General features: G+C 44.4%; 1 protein-coding gene across 1 annotated transcript in view; it reads left to right on the top strand.

The window, feature by feature from the left end:
• The window catches only part of LOC139226927 (membrane-associated phosphatidylinositol transfer protein 3-like), a gene marked incomplete at its 5' end in the record, with an annotated part of 431,271 nt that overhangs the window by 379,849 nt on the left and 30,187 nt on the right, over positions 1–21,235 (top strand). The window contains 2 exons of the mRNA XM_070858017.1: positions 4,834–4,950; positions 9,916–10,032. Of these exons, the coding sequence (XP_070714118.1) occupies positions 4,834–4,950; positions 9,916–10,032 (234 nt within the window). The remainder of the gene's footprint in view (positions 1–4,833; positions 4,951–9,915; positions 10,033–21,235) is intronic.

Here is a 21,235-nt window from a genome sequence, read left to right as displayed (position 1 = left end):
GTCCCAGAGAGCTGTGGAGGCTGGGTCATTGGATACATTTAAGTCAGAGATAGACAGATTCTTGAGCAATAAGGGACTAAAGGGTTATGGGGAGTGGGCAGGGAAGTGGAGCTGAGTCTGTGATCAGATCAGCCATGATCTTATTAAATGCGGAGCATGCTCGAGGGGCCAAATGGCCTACTCCTGCTCCTATTTCTTCTGTTCTTATAATATTACAGGGTAAAGTTGGCAAGGCAAGGTACAATTGGGCCTATTGTGTTAAATCTGCTACCCATTCTCCTTGATGTTGCAGCTCCACACTGTCCAGCCTTTTTTCTCAAAATGTACTCTTGTGTCTCTTTTAAGTCTTAGCATGTACAGAATGATGGATAATTGTGGAGTTCAGTCATTCATATTGCCGTGGGGCCAATATGAACATGAGATGTCCAGGCACAAAATCACATACAAGCCCTGACCAATGACTCCATGCAGGCTTTTAATTCGCCTCCTCAACAATCCATTAGTTTGAACAATATAAATACACTTCTGTTATTTAAAAAAAAGGCTATCCCTACCTCAGGGCAAGATGACTAGAGATGTTAAATGGAGTCCACTGATATCCATCAATGGTGGACATCCATCCACTGACTGAAATATACAGAGATAAAGTATTGCAAGAGTGTCTGTCATCTGGCTTTGGAGATGGACATTGTGAGAAGACAAAAGAGAAGACTGAGGGGTGACCTGATAGAGGTCTTTATGGTTATGAAAGGGTTTGATAGGGTAGATGTGCTGACATGTTTTCGCTTGTGGGCGAGACCAAAACTAGGGGTCATAAATGTAAGATAGTCATTAATAAATCCAATATAGAATTCAGGAGAAACTTCTTTACTCAGTGTGATCAGAATGTGGAACTCGTTATCACAAGGAATAGTTGAAGCGGCTAGCATAGATGTATTTAAGGGGAAGCTAGATAAGCACATGAGGGAGAAAGGAATGGAGCATACATTGATGGGGTTAGATAAAAAAGGGTGGGAGGAGGCTCATGTGGAGCATAAACACTGGCATGGACCTGTTGGGCGAAATGGCCTGTTTCTGTGCTGTAACGACTAAGTAATACTATGTATGTAATATACATGTTCAGAATGGAAGCATAACTATCTGCGTGGCACCTACACTGAGAAATCCATCTAAACAGAAGGAGCTCCAAACTAGGACACATAGCAATTCCTCTCCACCATCCCTAAGTCAGTGTCTATGCACAGCAATGCAAAGAGAGAGAGAGAGAGCTGTTTCATTATAACTCATAACCTCCCCACCAGTGTGACCTGCATATCACCGGTAAATACACCTGCCACATGCTGACCAAATGGGGGAAATTTTAACTTAACCCGCTGGGCCTGGTGTTGCGTCGGTGGCCCCTTTTACCATTGAAGTCAATGGAGAGTAAAATTGGGCGGCGTGTATAACAGTCAGCTTGTCGCCCAGCGTGTTAGGTCAAAATTTGCCCCAGTTTGTCTTACAGCCGTTCCCCCCCCGACCCCCCCCAGCTGTATGCAAAAACATGAATGAAGCAAAAGTCAGTCAACATCTCCCTGCTGAAGTTCCACTTCACAAATGTTATTGTCCGTGGAGCCTGACACACAAACCTGTTTATAAGGGCTACATTTTCGCCACCATTCCGTGCCGTTTTTTAGGCATACGCTGTTTTTTTTGGAGCAGACTAAAATCGGCATGTTTCGACAAAGTTTATGCGCCATTCTAAAATAGGTACATCCGATTTTTTTTATTTCCCGATTTTTTGATGTCATTGGGGGCGGAAACTGCTGGGAGGGCCATTTCTGGCCATTTAAGCGAATTTGACCAAGTATGATTTTTTCTAAAACGGGGCACTGCATCCTTCTGAAAAACCTTACCTACACGTAAGGAAATTGGTGCAGAGAAGAGAAAATCAGTGGAGAGTGGATGCCATTGTTTCAGCGTAGCTGAGACACATCACCAGCGGGAGTGCCTTTCGGCCCTGGAAAGTAGCAGAACAGGGAGCGGGGGGCCTTTTGGCCCGGGATAGCAGTGGCACCGGGGGCGGGGGGGGGGGGGTGCCATTTGGCCCAGGATGGCACCAGCAGGGGGCGGGATTGGGCGGGGGGGGGGGGGGTGGGCCATTCGGCTCAGGATGGGCACCAGCAGGGGGCGGAAGGGCAGAGACATTCGGCCCAGGATAGCAGCGGAGTCATTTTCCATTTCCAGCCCAGCCTCAGCCCTTGCTCAGTTTCAGTTTCCAGCCTCGGCCCTTCAGAGCGTCCCTCGTTACCTTGGCAACATCAGTTTTTGGCGCGGGCCTTAAGCTCCGCCCACAGAGCTTAAGGCCAACGTGCGCCGCTCCAAACTGAAAGTTAATTTCGCAACAACTTGGAACTTTTTTTTTGGCGCAGTCAGGCCACCAAAAAATCGGACGTACCTCTTCAAATACGCCAAAAGCCGCCCATGTGGAAAATTGAGCCCAGTGAGTCGGATATAATCATCTGGCAACAGGTCTGTAACCTGATGGCATTGCAGCCTCAAAATTACCTTTGAATTAGCCTCTTCTCTGCAGCTTCCTGTAAATCAGGATTTATGAATGCAGCTCTGTCATTTCCAAGGGGCTTTTTACAATAGTACAGACACATTATAAATGCAACACAGGCAGAATACAACAAAGTAGTTGAATTAGAAGGAATGTATTATTATTTATGTTCTATCAGCATACTATAAAATTGTTAATCTTGTCATTAAATGCTGACAGCATGAATAGATGTTCTCGCATTCTAATGACTAGAAATTATTTCCGTACTCAAATTTGATAAAGGGAGCCTTAATGTAACAGTACTTTGATTCATCGATCCAGTACATTTTAAAATAAAGGTGCTGGTTCTCAATGAAAAATGAATGTGGTATAATATTTTCATTTCAAAGCACTTCTTTTGCATTTCTTTTGTTTCTATTTTTGCTTCCTGTTATAGATCATTTTTTTTGTTTATTCAATTGGCTTTTCTGGTCAACTTGAAGTGACCTGCAAAGGAAAATCAGTGGCAGTTCATCCATTTTGTGCAATCAATTTAGCCTGCAGGAATGATGTGATTGCCAAATCTCTCCGGTTATTGGTCTTGGTAATCTATTTTTATTGGCTGTTGCTATCATCTTCTCATCAGTTGCTGCTGACAGTGTTCCTGATCCCACGTATAGCAGTGACTGCTCCTGAATCAATTCCTTGCCCAAGACTCCCCATTCCCAGTCTGACCAATAGCCATAGCTGCCAGCCCTCAGCCCAGCCTCGCTCCTTCCCTGGATCTGTTGCACTTACACACAATCCAGGGGCTGGCCTTAGGCTGAATCTCAGCCCCAGGCTGCAGCAGCCCCATCCAACTCAAGCCCATGCCAAGCATCATGCTGCAGCCTTAGCCTAGGTCAATGACTTTTCCACAGCTACCTCATCCACATTAGCCCTTATGATTAAGGAGAAGAAAATCAGCCAATGTTCCTGTTCTTGCTTCCTATCCAGTGGCCTGAGAAAGGTGGTACAATGGAGGGAATGTGATACTGGCCTGGGAAAGCTGGGACAATGGAGGGAATGTGATACTGGCCTGGGAAAGCTGGGGCACTGAAGAGAATGTGTCTGTTTAGATATTTGCTACTGATACAAAAGCAAAATACTGTGGATGCTGGAATCTGAAATAAAAACAGAAAATGCTGGAAATCTCAGTGGGTCAGGCAGCATCTGTGGCGAGGGAAACAGAGTTAACATTTTCGGTCGACGACCCTTCGTCAGACCCGAAGGGTCATCGACCTGAAACGTTAACTCTGTTTCTCTCCACAGAAGTTGCCTGACCCGCTGAGATTTCCAATAGCTATACTGATATAGGGCACCCATTTGTGTAAAGTTCATGAAGATGTGCTGCAATGGTATGATCAGGAGCTGTGCCCAGTGGGCTATTAGGTGTTTAGAAGGATGAGAGGGGATCTCATAGAAACTTATAAGATTCTGATGGGACTGGACAGGTTAGATGCGGGAAGAATGTTCCCGATGATGGGGAAGTCCAGAACCAGGGGACACAGTCCTAGGATAAGGGGTAGGCCATTTAGGACTGAGATGAGGAGAAACTTCTTCACTCAGAGAGTTGTTAACCTGTGGAATTCCCTACCGCAGAGAGTTGTTGATGCCAGTTCATTGGATATATTCAAGAGGGAGTGAGATATGGCCCTTACGGCTAAAGGGATCAAGGGGTATGGAGAGAAAGCAGGAAAGGGGTACTGAGGGAATGATCAGCCATGATCTTATTGAATGGTGGTGCAGGCTCGAAGGGCCGAATGGCCTACTCCTGCACCTATTTTCTATGTTTCCATGTACCATTCAAAATGCCACTGGAATAGAATGTTAAACAGGAATCAATTCATTGATTTATAAAAGATAGTCCATAATACATTTTAAAGTATTCATGATGTATTTTGTGATATGAACAATAAATGATTTGTATGTTTCTGAATAAAATGGTTCGTGCTCACAGTTTTTGCAGTCCCATTAACGGTGTGCCAATCCTCAGTTGCACATTTTATTATAATATAATAAAATTGACTTGGAAAACTGGAACTGAATTAATCCGAACAGTTTAAGCCTTCTTTTGGTAGAAGGTACATTGTCCACTCACTCTCTATCAGACCATCTTTTGGACCCATAGAAAAGGCATATTGTAATTGCTGCCATTATGGTTTCTCTGTAAGGGAGTTATAAGTAATGTGCACTATATTAGAGATTGTGTTGTATCACAGTGTGTTATAGTGTGGCTGCTGTATTTATAGCTGAAACTTTTCCAATTACAGGTAATGAGGTATGAAAGTGTGAATATAAAGGAGAGCGACAGCACGGATCCATCCACATGCAACGAATCAAGTCCTCGGGAGAAATGGCTTCGCAGACGGACACACGTGAAACTGAGGGTTTGTGCCGATTGTGTTTGAATGTAAAAAGAAGTGGATGAGAAAATGACAGACTTTTAGTAGGAAAGATATTGGTGACTTGCCGTAATTTGTTTAAGAAAATGTAGGTTTTTAGATGGTTACCACAGCTTTATTTTAAACCAACTGTACGCTGCCACTTTATGGTCAGAAGCAGAATTGAAGAGATTGCTTCAGTTTATTTTAAAATAAGGTGCTTACTGTGCACATTGACAAAAGCACTCTTTGCACAATAATACCTACCTTGTGAAAGAATGCAAAATCACAGAGTCTCAAATGGGCTTGGAGGATTTTGTTTGCAACTCAAGACCGGGGAATCCCATTCTACTTGTGACCCCAGTATTATTTATGCAAAATGGATGCTCTGTACCTGGATAACATCCATATAAAGTGTGTTATCTGAGCACCTTTGTGAATTTGTTTGTAAAGAAAATGAAGTGTATTTGCTTTTGCAAAGATATCAGTCATACGTAAAACAAAAATATTTCTAATGAGCACAATAGCAAAATACTGTGGATGCTGGACTCCGAAACAAAACCCCAAAATGCTCAGCAGGTCAGGCAGTATCCGTGGAGAGAGAAACAGAGTTAACGTTTCAGGTCTGAGACCCTTCATCCAGATCTGAGTGTTTCCAGCATTTTCTGTTCTTATTTCAAAGGAGCAGTTCATTCCAATATCAATGACATGATTTCAATATATGTCACTCAGTTTCTACTGTCTTATGGAAAATCATTATTTTTCTCAGATGCACAAAGCGTGAGATAATTTGAATTACACACTGTGCTTTCTGCTTCCTCCAAGCCATCGGCAGAATATTTATTTTTAAAGCTGTCTCTCTGGGACCAATTTAATTTTGAGAATTGTGGTCTCTTTAGTTTAATATGCTAATGTTAGAAAATCTGTTTAGCGGGTTTTTTAAAATTAATTTTTACTTTCCTTTTGCCAATTTCAAGCCACCTCACGTAATATTATAGTGCACATCAAGCCCAGTGCATCTGGGCTGTTGAATCCACTACAGGTGGTGTAAAGCCATTAAGTATAAATTCACTTAAGCTCTCTAATGTACTTCAATATTACATAAATACCGTGGAGATCAGTCATTTTACAAAAGAAAGTGCTCTTGTCACCTGTGACTTGCAATGTTTATTTTGGGGCTCACCAGCTCACAATGTGTATTCTCAATTCTTTTTAATAAATGAAATTCTACTGTTCTTTAGATTGAAATACGGGCTGTAAAAGAAATACTGTATTTAACTGGGTGAACACAGACTGCTGTCTAACCCAATAGGTGTAACATCAGCATCGCCACACATGGCCCAAGCACCTCCAATCAGAGCCATGCACCCCTCCAAATAACCCAAACCACAAGAGAATGAAAAGGTTCTCTGCTTCTTTCCTGGACAAGTACAGTATCCCCGATATGGTTTCTCCATCCACTCTTTCCTCTAAATATGAAATTAATAAAAATAAAGCTTCTCTCTATAACCACACAGTTCAGCCTGACTTCAAGGAGTCTTTATTTTTTTTAAATTCATTCCCTGGATGTGGACTTCAACGGGAAGGCCGGCATATATTGCCCATCCCTAATTGCCCTCAAGAAGCCCCATTCTTGAATACAACTTGTAGCTTGTTAGGTCATCTCCAAGGGCAGTTAAGAGTCAACCACATGTGGATCTGGACTCACATATAGGCCAGACCAGGTAAGGATTTCCTTCCCTAAAGGACATTCGAGAACCAGATCGTTTTTTTTTTAAGACAATCTGGTAGTTTTATGGTCACCATTACACTGATACTAGCTTTTTATTCCAAATTTTTATTTAATTATTTTGAATTTAAATTCCCCAGCTGCCATGGTGGGATTTGAGCTTGTGTCATTCGTCCAGTCCAGTTGGATTATGAGTCCAGTGACATAACCACTATGCTACTGTACCCTATAGTGATAAGTAATTTCCTAACACAGATTCAAATCTGAATTGTTAGTTATCACTAGAGCAGAATTCGGGGACCCAGTGTGGAGTTGGAACTTCAGCAGACAGGAACTTGTGCTTGCACTTTGCCTGTGTCCCTGACACTGCCCCATTACATATGTAGGATGAGCACCAGGGCCATTAAGAGAGATGCTGTAGCATCAGTCTCAAGTTGGGGGAAGGAAATTGCTGCACCACCTTGCTGCAAGATCGTGTGAGCAGCAGTGCCACTGAAGGAAGAAAATGATATTGCATTTTCTAATTTGACTAAGCCAGTGGATTGCTCTGTGACTGATCGTCTCATGCCCCTTTACATTTTAATTCCTTCCCACACCAGCGTTCCATGTGCCCAGCAATACTAAAGAAAGACTTGGATTTATATAGCGCCTTTCACGACCACCGAACATCTCAAAGAGCTTTACAGCCAATGAAGTGCTTTTTGGAGTGTAGTCACTGTTGTAATGTAGGGAACGCGGCAGCCAATTTGTGCACAGCAAGCTCCCACAACCAGCAATGTGATAATGACCAGATAATCTGTTTTTTTTTTAATGTTGATTGAGGGATAAATATTGGCCAGGACACCGGGGATAACTCCCATGCTCTTCTTCAAAATAGTGCCATAAGATCTTTTACATCCATTTGAGAGAGCAGATGGGGCCTCGGTTTAACTCATCTGAAAGACGGCACCTCTGACAGTGCAGCACTCCCTCAGCAATGCACTGGAGTGTCAACTTAGATTTTTTGTGCTCAAGTACCCGGGGTATAAGTGATGGAAAGTAGGTCATCTTAATGTGCCATTGTGTCTTATTATAATGCATTTGCCTATATCTGCATAGATATACAGCCAGCATTACAATGGTGGGATATCAGTGAACTAAATGAGTGAGCACAGAATACTCTGATCAGAGGGATTAAGAAACAGCTGAGAAATATTGACACTACAGGAAAAAAAGTGAGAAATGGAGCAAACTGGCCAATCTCTTTGACAGTTCGCTCGTCTTTAAATACTGGTAAAAGGACAGTCCCAGTCGATGAATCTTGCTTGAATCTTTTGTTCATGTTGCATCTGTATAATAAGCAGCACATCATAATTGTATCACTTCAAACTGCAGCTTGTTTTTATTCCTGGCCGCTATGGTAGTAATGCTCTGAGATGTTCTTGCATTGAACAAGTTTTGCAGAAATTTAAGCCGCATTGCTCAAACAATCAACAAGGACAGAGGCAAGGACAATCAAATATTTGAATTATTTATATCTAGTTAGCTACATGTTTATATTTTTCTTCTGCAGACTACGTACAATTTCCCATGTCATTAACTGTGTCGAACTCACCCAATCTCCTAGGCAAGGAGGATGGGTTAGGGGGGGTCAACCTCCAACAAAATTAAAGCTCTGTGATATTTCTCACTGACCCCAGACGTAATTTAACAAATCTCTGGGATATTAATCCCACGCTGTTCAACTCTGTCCAGTTGCATTCCACAGGTGATACATCCTTGTGCTCAGAGAACCATTGCGTATTTGGTCAATTTTGTCAAATCTTTTTCCGTGACATATGCTAACAATGGCCAAATACTAAAAAGTGTTCTTCCTCGTGCTGTGTTGGTTACTTAGATAATGATGTTTTTCACAGTGACACCATGATTTGGGTCTTCCCTTGGGTTTGAGTCTGATTGACATGTACCCAAGAACACACATTCTCAGTGTCAGCACACAAATCACATCTTCAGAAACCGTTCTCTGCTTAACAGATGGAACTGGGAAGATAATTGGGCCTCTATTCTTCCTATTTGTACTTTAGGGAAAATATTGTGACAATTGAGGGGCTTTGCAGCTCTGATCAGTCAGAGCACACTGCGATATCTTTTGAATATTGAATGACATTGAAAATCTATTGGGGGGGGGGGAAATGATGTTTCCCACCCCTCACAATGGGTCCATTTGATGTGATTTAAAAATAGCTCATGGGATGTGGGCATCACCAGCGAGGCCAGCATTTATTTCCCATCCCTAATTGCCCTAGAGAATGTGGTGCTGAGCCATCCTGTACAACTGAGTGGCTTGCTAGGCCATTTCAGAGGGCAGTTAAGAGTCAACCACATTGCTGTGGGTCTGGAGTCACATGTCGGCCAGACCGGGTAAGGACAGCAGATTTCCTTCCCTAAAAGACATTAGTGAACCAGTTGGGTTTTTAATGACAATTCAGTAGTTTCATGGTCACCATTACTGATACTAGCTTTTTAATTCCAGATTATTTGATTAAGAACATAAGAAATAGGAACAGGAAGGAGTAGGCCATACAGCCCCTCAAGCCTGCTCCGCCATTCAATAAGATCATGGCTGATCTGATCATGGACTCCGCTATACCTCCCTGCCCACTCCGCATAACCCCTTATCCCCTTATCCTTTAAGATTGACTGAATTTAAATTCCCCAGCTGCCGTGGAGGGATTTGATACTCATCCAAGCAGGTGTAGCAAGCCCATGGAGGCATCCCTAATTGGCCGAGTTAGCTAATTCAGGCAGAATGATAGTAGGGGTTGCTGCAGTTGACCTCAAAGTCTCTGGGCTCGGAAGAGAAAAGAAACAAAATGCCAATATTCCTGCTCCTGATTGTTAACCAGAGATCCCCGGTGGGAGGGGCACACGTATGGATACCAAGTGAAGACAGGGTGGAGTTCAACTGTGATAGCTGCCCTCGGTTCAATAGCCTGAAAATACTCACTCAGGCTCACTCCTAAATAATAGTAACGTGGGCAATTTAGCAAATAGCTGCGGCCTTTACAGCTAGAATCCTTTAGCAGCATAAGTCAGTGCCTTCGGGACAGGAGGGAAAGTTGGAGGAGGAAAATAGCAAGAAAAGGAAAAGAAAAATTAAAAAGGGGTTTGTGACTGCTTTGCAAATGACGAGCAAACAGATGTACAGTTCTTTGACCGAACGGCACCATGATAACACTCTCAACTTCTCTTTTCTTTCTAAGAATGTAACAGCCAATCATCGAGCCAATGATGTCATCATTGCAGAAGGTACCCCTCAGATGCTGGTGGGGAGGTTTATGTATGGTCCCCTGGACATGGTCACATTGACTGGAGAAAAGGTACAGTAACACTGGTTATAGACAGTTGAAATTTAGGCCCTACACTTACTGCTGGGGTATCGATTGTGACCTCTTACCGATGGGAAGCACTCCCTTCAGAATTAAAAACGTGTACATGTGAACAATAAGTGAAAACAGTGAGCACGAAGCAACAATCAAACTACATGTAATAACTACAATGATTGCACTGCTGGATGTGGTGGCTTGGGCTCTGGGTTTTCACAACGTGGATGTGTATTTCAATTCAGCATTAACTAGTGGGAGGGAAGTCTTTCCGATCTGCGCGCTGGAAGGATCCCAAGCGGCTGCTCGATGGTTGATATGAGAAGTGGAAAATTACCACAGCTGCTCGTTTTGAGGTAATGGGCTCAAACGTTTCTATGCAGAGTGGCGCTTGTGATCGCTCTCTGAGCACGGCCCGTGTAATCGTTCTCAGAGCACGGCCCGTGTAATCGCTCTCTGAGCAAGGCCCATGTAATCGCTCTCTGAGCACGGCCCGTGTAATCGCTCTCTGAGCACGGCCCGTGTAATCGCTCTCAGAGCACAGCCTGTGTAATCGCTCTCAGAGCACGGCCTGTGTAATCGCTCTCTGAGTACGGCCCGTGTAATCGCTCTCAGAGCACAGCCTGTGTAATCGCTCTCAGAGCATGGCCTGTGTAATCGCTCTCTGAGTACGGCCCGTGTAATCGCTCTCAAAGCACAGCCTGTGTAATCGCTCTCAGAGCACGGCCTGTGTAATCGCTCTCTGAGTACGGCCCGTGTAATCGTTCTCTGAGCATGGCCCGTGTAATTGCTCTCAGAGCACGGCCTGTGTAATCGCTCTCAGAGCACGGCCTGTGTAATCGCTCTCTGAGTACGACCCGTGTAATCGCTATCTGAGCATGGCCCGTGTAATCGCTCTGAGCATGGCCCGTGTAATTGCTCTCTGAGCATGGCCCGTGTAATCGCTCTCTGAGAGTGGAAGTCTTACTGCATTGGCGATGCAGCCCAATTGGGAAGTCTGAGCTGATATGTTAAGCTCTTTTGATTGACACCCTCTTTATTGTTTTCAAATTAATTACACCATCAGAGTGTTGCTGTGTCCTTCTGCTTCTGTGTAATAATCTTACTTGTAAATAAATTCTACTTTAATTTTAGCCAGAAAACAAATCTGACAGTGTGATACTTACTGACTGACAGTAAACAGGAGAAAGTGCTGAGCCTCTCACATGGTCTCCAGTGCATTTTTATACAATTAAGAGCTAATAATCACCCTGTAACATGTTATCTCAATCAGAAGGTTCATCAGGACTCAGTCTGCCTTTAGAAACTCTATTTTTGCTGTGAACACAAATTTAAAGTGTGAGGCAGAAACCCCGAACCATTATATTTCATTCTATTGCTTTGTACATTTAGACAAAGGCATTTTGTTGCAGTCCAGAATAAAAATCTATTGATATGAGCCAACTAATCTGAGAAAAGCATTAATGTAACTTGATTAGTGCACAGTTGTTTGGTGAACCTCAGTAAACATTTTACAACGGGCAGCATGACCAAAATGCTAATGAGTTTTTACCAAACTGCACTACAAGGAAGGGAGTTAATTATTACAGTAAATTCTTATTGCAAAGTTGTTCTGTAAGGAAGTCCGCAGGGGAAATGTTGTTGTGTGGGCGTAGTAATCATATTACAGTGAAGGCTTGTTTTCTTGGCTTTGCTGCATCCTCATCAGCTGACGCATTGAATGTGGGCTTAATTGGGGAAGGGGAATTATTGCTCCCTATGGTGGACAACACAAACCAAATGTCTAATGCAAATCCAAAGCAATAATGAGACTTTCTTCAATTTTTTTGTAGTTTCCAAGCAATGCGTTTCAAGTTTACAAAGAACTTTTGATGGAACTAATAGTGCACAAAATACATATGTATAATCGCTGGGAATTTCTTTTGTGGGTGGCAGAAAACCAGATAAACAGAGTTTCCGCCAATCTTCCACCAAAGTTACAGTGGTCAAGCAGGAGTTGCCCTGAGGAAATTCCCACAATTGCGTCTTTTAGGGGTTGACGTTAATTTGCATGAAGAGTCCAAAGAGACTCAAACTGAGTTCCAGGCTTGATCAGAAAGAATGGCTCATAACCCTATTCGGGTCAATTGACATTTGAACATTTCTGCCCCTTCTAAACCTAGCATCATGCACAATGGGACCATTTTCCTCCAACCAAATATATTGGAAAATGACCTGCCATCAAAGTGGAGGGATGTAGCTGGTGTCTGTGACCAGAGAAACTATAGCATGGGAACACAATGCACCTGTAGTCTCCTCATCTATTTCTATTAATACCCTGAATGAAACCATCCAGTCTTGGAGATTGGTCTTTCTCAAGTCCCATTACTTTCTCTTTTACCATTTTTTACTATTAAATCTACTAAGTTCCTCCACTTGACTTATTTTAGGTTCCCTTGTATCGCTGGTATTTTGTCCTCTTCCTCCACTATGAAAATGGATACTATGTATTCATTTAACAAGTCTACCATTTCCTTCTTATCCATTATAGTACCACCTGTATCCATCTTTAATTGGCCCACATTCCCCTTTACCACTCTCTCTTAATATATTTATTAAAAATGTTGTTGTTAGCTTTGATATCTCTTGCAATTATTTTTCCATGTTCCCCTTTTGCACCACTTCTTACTTACTTTGCATTCCGTTGTTGCTTTTTATAGCTCTCTTGTCAGCTGAGTTTCCATTTTCCCTTGCATTCCTGTGAGCCTTTTCTTTTAGCTAATACTGTCTCATACCTCATTTGCTGACCATGGTTGCTTAGCTACACAAGTGGAGCTTTTGATTTTTTTGGGGAACACCACCTCCTCCAAGTTCCCGTGCAAGTCACACACTATCCTGACTTGGAAATATATCACCGTTTCTTCATCGTTGCTGGGTCAAAATCCTAGAACTCCCTCCCTAACAGCACTGTGGGAGTACCTTCACCACGCAGTCTGCAGATGTTCAAGAAAGCGGCTCACCACCACCTTCTCAAGGGCAATTAGGGATGGGCAATAAATGCTGACCTTGCCAGCAACGCCCACATCCCGGAACTAATTTAAAAAATATTAGTTTTGGATCGTATCAGATAAATCTTTGAGTACATCCCACTGTTTGTCTGAAGGTTTACCCATTATCGGGCCAGTTTGAGGTGGTCAATTTATTTTGCATCCTTTCGAAATCTGCCTTACTTAAATTTACAACCTTGGTTTGTGCCTCTCCCATCTCCCTTTCAAACCTAATATCAAATTCAATCATAATCATAATTTTAACAAATTTACCCTTTCCTTCTGCAGCCAGTGTGTTTCCTTATCAGATAGTATTGCTAATTGCGTGCTGATGTTTACTTATTTCAATCATCACAAACACAAAAGTGCCATGTAAAATATCGCCAGTATCAATCAGTGAAGCAAATACTAAACTGGACTGTAGGCTGATCAACTTGTACTGTAAAATGTTGAGTATTTTAAGTACATTATTCACCTGAATCAAAACTATTGCTATATACAGCCATGGTGCTAGTGTAAATACAGAAAATACTGGAAATACTCTGCCTCTCTGGAGAGAGAAACAGAGTTAACATTTCAGGTTGATAACCTTTCGTCAGAACCAGAAGAAGTTAGAGATATAATAGTTTTTATGCAAGTACAGAAGCAGTGAAAGGCGGGGGATGGGGGGTGGGGTGAGGGGGGTGAGGGGGGACAGGTCGGGAGCGAGGGGAGGGTTAAATGAACAAAAGGGAAGGTCTGTGATAGGGTGGAAGGCAAGAGAGATTAAATGACAAAAGGGATGATGGCGCAAGACAAAAGTGGGTGGTCATGGGACAAGTAAAGAAACAAAAGATGGGTCTAGAGAAGGTGTAAATGGCAACAGCAGAACCATTATCAGCACCTGACTGACAAAATAGGAGCAGTGGTTATGATCTGAAGTTATTGAAATTAGTGTTGAGTCCAGAAGGTTACAAAGTGCCAAGTAGAAAGATGAGCTGCTGTTCCTTGCGTTTCCGTTGAGCTTCAATGGAACAGTGCAGGAGACCGAGGTCAGGGTGGGAGTGGGATGGAGAATTCTGATGGCAGATTCCCAGCGTCTGTCGTATTTTGCTTTTGTTTTACTGTACTAGTAGAACGTTTGAGCAGCTATTTATCTCGTGTGTTATGTCGTGATCAGTAGAGTGACTTCCAAAAGCATTTTGATATGGCATCTCCTGAGGCTACTGGGGAAGGTGAGGTGAAATCGGGGGAGGGGTGAAGTGAATATGATTGAAATGGGATTGTGAAATGGGTTACAGCAGGTTCCTGCAGTCTGAGTGGCCCCCAGCCCGTGAGTACCATCGGGGCAGGCCGGGGAGCAGAAGGAGCGGTATGGAGGCATACCACTCCAGGGAGCAGCATGTGCTGGAGCAGGAGAGCAACGGCAGTGAAGAGGGACGTCAACAAGATCCAGGTCGGTGATTGGAGCGTGGGCAGATACAGCAGGGGTGGCGAGGCCGGGGCGAAGGAGCGGCGCGAGATTGTGGAGTGATGTGATCGGGGTCCAGGAGAGGCGTGAGTTCAGGGCCCAGCGGAGGCAAGGGCCCAGGGGCAGTACTGGCCAGACCACACTCTGATATGTGTGCGCACTAGGTCTGTGCAGCAGAGCTGGTCTCCAGTCGTCTTGGTTAATCCTTGCTACTGGACCAAAACCTAGCTCTGTCAAGCCCGTGTGGTGGCTGGTGTGCAACGGTCACCACACGTTAAAAATATTCATGCACAGGCATCTTCCACCCTTCAAGATTTAGTTCGGGACCTGGAATTTTAGATCCTTCGTTGAAACACCTGTGAACTTTTTGACATGGAAGCAAGTCATCCTCGATTCGAGGGACTGCCTTTGATGATGATGACAGCACGTAATCGAGAGATTAGAGAATAGTGCGGTGTTCTGTGGATCAGTCATTGGATCTGAAGATACAAAACTTAGCAGAGGCTCTGCACTTAGTCTCATTTGTCAAATGGGGTGCTGTCTTTCATGATCTCTAACTAAGCCTCCACAGGAGGAACTTGATGACTTTAAGGGGAACTTAGATAGACACAGGGAAAAGAGAATAAAAGGTTATACTGATAGGTTTAGATAAGGTGGGAGGAGACTCGTGTGGAGCATAGACACCAACATGGACCAGTTGGGCCAAATGGCCTGTTTCTGTGCAATTCTATGTAATGATATGCTCACTGTTCACAAGATGCCTCCTTACTGTCAGATTGTCAACTTAAAAGGAACATCACAGCAACAACTTTTATTTATATAGCGCCTTTAACAGAGTAAAACATCTGAAGGTGCTTCACAGGAGCGTTTTAAGACAAAACAGATAAATTTGACAACGAGCCACATAAGAAGAAATTATGGCAGATGACCAAAAGCTTGGTGAAAGAGGTAAACATTGAAAGATAGAAACATAGAAAATAGGTGCAGGAGTAGGCCATTCGGCCTTTCAAGCCTGCACCACCATTCAATAAGGTCATGGCTGATCATTCCCTCAGTACCCCTTTCCTGCTTTCTCTCCATACCCCTTGATCCCCTTAGCTGCAAGGGCCCTATCTAACTCTCTCTTGAATATATCCAATGAACTGGCATCAACAACTTTCTGCGGCAAGGAATTCCACAGGTTAACAATTCTGAGTGAAGAAGTTTCTCCTCATCTCAGTCCTAAATGGCCTACCCCTTATCCTAAGACTGTGTCCTCTGGTTCTGGACTTCCCCAACATCGGGAAGATTCTACCCGCATCTAACCTGTCCCGTCCCATCAGAATCTTTTATGTTTCTATGAGATCACCTCTCATCCTTCTAAACTCCAATGTATAAAGGCCCAGTTGATCCAGTCTCTCCTCATATGTCAGTCCTGCCATCCCGGGAATCAATCTGGTGAACCTTCACTGCACTCCCTCAATAGCAAGAACATCCTTCCTCAGATTAGGAGACCAAAACTGAACACAATATTCCAGGTGAGGCCTCACCAAGGCCCTGTACAACTGCAGTAAGACCTCCCTGCTTCTATACTCAAATCCCCTAGCTATGAAGGCCAACATATCATTTGCCTTCTTCACCGCCTGCTGTACTTGTATACCAACTTTCAATGACTGATGAACCATGACACCCAGATCTTGTTGCACCTCCCCTTTTCCGAATCTGCCGCCATTCAGATTGTGATGTATGTAGCACACAAATCACTGACTCCACACGGTTTGGTGTTGATCTAACTGCTGTGACCTTGGTCCTTTATTGAACAGCTCCAGAGTGCTCCACAGGTGTAATGGGCAGCTTTTTATACTGCCTTGTGCAGGTACTTTCAGGTCTCCCACCACAGCGCCCTCTGTGGTGCACCATTGTACTTATCATACATTTAATGTACCAGAGCAATACACAACATCACTGCCTCTCCCAGTTCAAAAAGCCGTTGCTTGAATCCCCTAACTCAAAAAAGCATTAGCCCATTGGTAATGTTGGTCACAGATCCACGTCCCTGAATTTAAACACAGTGACCATTCAGCATTGAAATATTAACTCTTGTCGTAATTCGCAATTCATGTCCATTATTTTAAACACAGTGACCACCCAGCATTAAAATATTATTTCTTGTCATAAATCCATCATCCTACATTCACACGGCACACTTAGACTCGCTCTAGCCTTACAAAAGTCCAAAAGTCTTTATGTGGGAACCGCAGTGGTGTGAGGCCGTTTTAAGACTCCCGGGAGCATTTCCCTTTTAAGACGCCATCTTGTGGCTCCCACGAGGCTTCCATTGGGCGCCGCCATCTTAGGTGTTCTGCTGGCCTAGAAAGAAGAAGAAGAAACACGGAAGGAGGGAAAGGGAAAGACAGAAGGTGGGGAGAGGGAATTTTGCAGTGTTTTTGGGAAAGGTTTCAGGCATTTGTCCAAGATCATCTTCCCCTGGCGCTGCTGGAAATACTGCCTCATTCTCAGCCTCCTCTGCATGTCGTTCCGCCTCTCGATGCTGGCGCTCTCAAACTCGGCGCGGCGTTTCGTTACCAGAAAGAGGAACAAAAAACACCAGCAGCGACGCCAGTTTGCTTGCTGCCGCGCCCGCCGTGGCCGCCCCTCCTGCGGCTGCCGTGGCCGCCCCTCCTGTGGCCGCCGTGGCGCCTCTCCTGCGGCTGCCGTGGTCGCGCCTCCTGCGGCCGCCATGGCCGCCTCTCCCGCTGCCTCTGTGGCCGCCACCATCGCGGCCGCTGCCGCCGCCCGACTGTTCCGCTGCGTGGGTCCGCCGGTCATCGATGGGCCTCCTGCTTTTCGCCCGCAGCGCCCCGCTGGCCTGCACCCCAGCAATGTAACCTTGAGTGGAGGCTGAGGCTGCAGGATTGCTTGGGGCCAGGAGTTCTGGGCTGCTGCTGCAGCTCTAGCTCGGTTGGCGCTGCTCTTTGGAAACCCAGGGAGCAGCAGTCTGTGGAGGAGTGAAGAAGTCTACCAGCTCCCACGGACCTTTCCCATCCATCTTCTGCCGAGGAGCATCGGCCCATCGCCTGCAATGACCCACAAAGGTAAACCGTGCGCCTCGCCCCCGTGAGATACCTGTACATCCGCTCTGCCGAGAACAGGTATCAGTTCCTTGGTGTAGGTACGCAACTTTGCCGTGACCGGGACCAGCTTAGGTCGTGCAGCTGGGTTACCCCACAGTTTATCAAAAGTTCTCTGACTCATCAACGACGGACCCGATCCCGTATCCACTGCCATACTCACTGGGACTCCGTCAATTTTTACTTCCATTATCACTGGGGGCGAATCGTCGGTGCACGTATACAGTCCCAACACCTCATCATCTTCTGCCTGCTCCTCGCTGAACAGTGGATCATCCCCCATCTCCTCAGCCACATGGTGAGTCCAATTTCTTTTACTCATTCGTTGAAGGTGGCCTTTAATGTGGCAGGTATTGCACATGTACTCTGCAAACCTACATCGGTGAGCCCCATGGCTTCCTCCGCAGCGCCAGCATGGTGCTGCTTGATTGGCCCCCCTCAGCGGACTCTGAGTTCCAGGACCCCGAGGTCTGTGCTCTCTGCCCCGGGCACAGCCACGTTCTGCAGTTTTGTCCGTGGTGGCCGCTATCCTGTGGACAGTGCCTGCCGGGTTCGAGACTGTGTGGATCATCTGCTTGGTGCTGCAAGTCGAGGTCATACATGCCCGGCTGATGGTGATAGCCTTTGTCAGAGTGACTGTGGGTTCCGTGGCTAGCAGCTTGTGAAGGAGGCCCTCATGGCCAATTCCCATAACGAAAATGTCCCGCAGTGCCTCATCAAGGTGTGCCCCAAAATCACACGACGCCATGAGTCTCCTGAGGTCCGCAGCATATTTGGTGACATCCTGGCCCTCGGGTCTGCAGTGATGGTAAAATCTGTATCTGGCCGTGAGGATGCTCTCCTTTGGTTTCAACTGGTTACGAATGAGTGCGACCAGCTCCTCATATGACTTGTCCCTGGCGCTCCCGGGTGCCAGCAAATCCCTGACAAGACAGTAAACCTCATCGCCACAACTGGAAAACAATATTGCCTTACGCTTCTCTCTCAGTGCGTTCGTGTCCTCCGTCAGATCGTTTGCTGTGAAGTAGTACTCGAGCCTTTCCGTAAAGGCCTCCCAATCATTGCCCACGGTAAAATCCTATAGCGAGCCCAGAGTAGCCATGGTTGTGTGGAGTTCGTCCGCTTCCTCATCGCTAATGTGATGTATGTAGCACACAAATCACTGACTTTACACGGTTTGGTGTGACCTTGGTCCTTTATTGAACAGCTCCAGAGTGCTCCACAGGTGTGATGGGCAGCCTTTTATACTGCCTCGTGCAGGTACTTTCAGGTCTCCCACCACAGCGCCCTCTGTGCTGCACCATTGTACTTATCATACATTTAATGTACCAGAGCAATACACAACACAGATAATATTCTGTCTTCACGTTTTTGCCCCCAAAGTGGATAACCTCACATTTATCCACATTAAAGGTAGATTTTAAGGAGCATCTTAAAGGAGGAAAGAGGGGCAGAGAGGCGGAGAGGTTTAGAGAGAGAGTTCCAGAGCTTAGGGCCCAGGCAGCTGCAGGCACGGCAACTGATGGTTGAGCAGTTCTAATCAGGGAAGCTCAAGAGGGCAGAATTAGAGGAGCGCAGACATCTTGTGGGGTTGTGGGACTGAAGGAGATTACAGAGACAGGGAGGGATGAGGCCATGGAGGGATTTGTAAACAAGGATGAGAATTTTGAAATCGAGGCATTGCCAGAATAGTCTCCGAAAAACACAAGTAGGGCTCTTTGGGAAATATCTTTTGATCCAACATTGTCCTTATTCTGGCAGAGATTAAGGCTGGGGCTGATTTGTGATTCGACTCCAGTGGTCACTATAATGGGTTTATTCACCATAGACACGTGTAAAGAGCTTTTAATCAATAATGCTGCATTAGAATTTCGTCAGCTCCCAAGAGGATGCTTTTCTGAAAATACTTTTTGTTCGCTGTCAGGAAAGCACTGCAGATATCTTTCATTACATCTGCTTTTTATTTTTAGAAAAAAATCAATTGTTTTCGGTCCAACTGTAATATTTGATCCTGTGAAGAATTTAACCTGTTTGATGCTGGTGACAGAAACGCAGTGACACCATGCTTCCGTTAAATCAGCTTGGCAACTTTCAATATTTCTTCAGTTGCACAAAATAATTGCTGCATATTACAAATGCTCCACATAAGAAGCTGTTACAAGAAAATATTTTTTGTAACGCAGTTGCCGCCAGGTTGCTGGTTAACTTCAATTTGTAAGTAATTGATGTCATGTTAGCCCATACATAAAGCCCATTTAAAAGGCGTTTAGCAGGATATAAACTATTAGTCGGAAAGGTGGCATGTGAAAGAACAGAGAATTTTCATGAACTTTGGACTTTCTGCTCTGTGTGTTTCAGACCACCATGTAGTTACACACCAAGCCACTAGGGGATGCTCAAAGACATTCCTGTTGAAAATGTTGCCCAGAGGATTTGAGAGGAGTAAGGCCCTTTCTATACCAAGGACAATGTCTCTGTGTATTTGTAACCCAAATCGATTGGATGATGGATCTCAGTCATCAGAAAAACAGTCAATGATCTCAAACAACCTGAAAGTTACACATTATAATTGCAGCAAAAGCACCATAAAAAGTTAAATGCAAAACCTCATACACAGCTATGTACAACAAAAATATTGTAGCAATTACAAATTCATGAAGCAAAAGATGTACCTGGGGCCTAGGAAAACTGCTGCATAGGACCTAGGAAATATTGACCGAATGCGATAGATACTGATTGGCTCCAATATTTAATTTAGTGAAAAATCTATGAATGTTAATTTATTCAAATTGATTTAAAAAAAAATCACAAACCACTATCTGATTAGCATAAATATCTTATTCATTACAAATCGCTATCTGTGTGTTAAATAAAAATCTCACCTAAAAACGCAGCTAATGAACATCATGCAACCAACCAATGAAATGTCTGAAATAATTGTTTTCCAAGTCTTTAAGTGGCCTTGTTGGTTGCACACCAATTCCACTAAATACAACTAAAAGTAACAGCCATAATATAATTAAGCTGCTTTAAAAAATATCTGAATAAATGACAATGGCCACCTATAGAGTTACACATGTCGGCAGCAACCTTAAGCGTAAGCCTCTGCTCTTTCAGTAGCCTGGGGCTCGTGTTCAGCCTCCTTCCTGGAAATTGCTTTGCTGAATCTTGACATAAGAGGAGCAGGAGTAAGCCATTTGGCCCCTCGAGCATGCTCTGCCATTTAATAAGATCATGGCTGATCTTTGACCTCAACTCCACTTTCCTGCACTATCCCCATACCCCTTGAATCTCCTAGAGTTCAAAAATCTATCGATCTCAGCCTTAAATACACTGGAGGACTAAACATCCACAGCCCTCTTGGGTAGAGAATTCCAAAGATTCATCACTCTCTGTGAAGAAATTCCTCCTCATCTCAGTCCTAAATGGCCGACCCTTTATTCTGAGACCATGACCTCTGGGTCAAGACTCGCCAGTCAGGGAAAAAAACAGTCTCACAGTATCTACCCTGTCAAGCCCTGTAAGAATTTTGTATGTTTCAATGAGATCACCTCCCGCTCCTCTAAACTCGAGAGAATATAGGCTTAGTCTACTCAATCTCTCCTCATAGGACG

Source organism: Pristiophorus japonicus, chromosome 16 (assembly GCF_044704955.1).
Source record: "Pristiophorus japonicus isolate sPriJap1 chromosome 16, sPriJap1.hap1, whole genome shotgun sequence".
NCBI lineage: Eukaryota > Metazoa > Chordata > Chondrichthyes > Pristiophoridae > Pristiophorus > Pristiophorus japonicus.
This window is presented reverse-complemented; position numbering and strand designations above follow the sequence as displayed.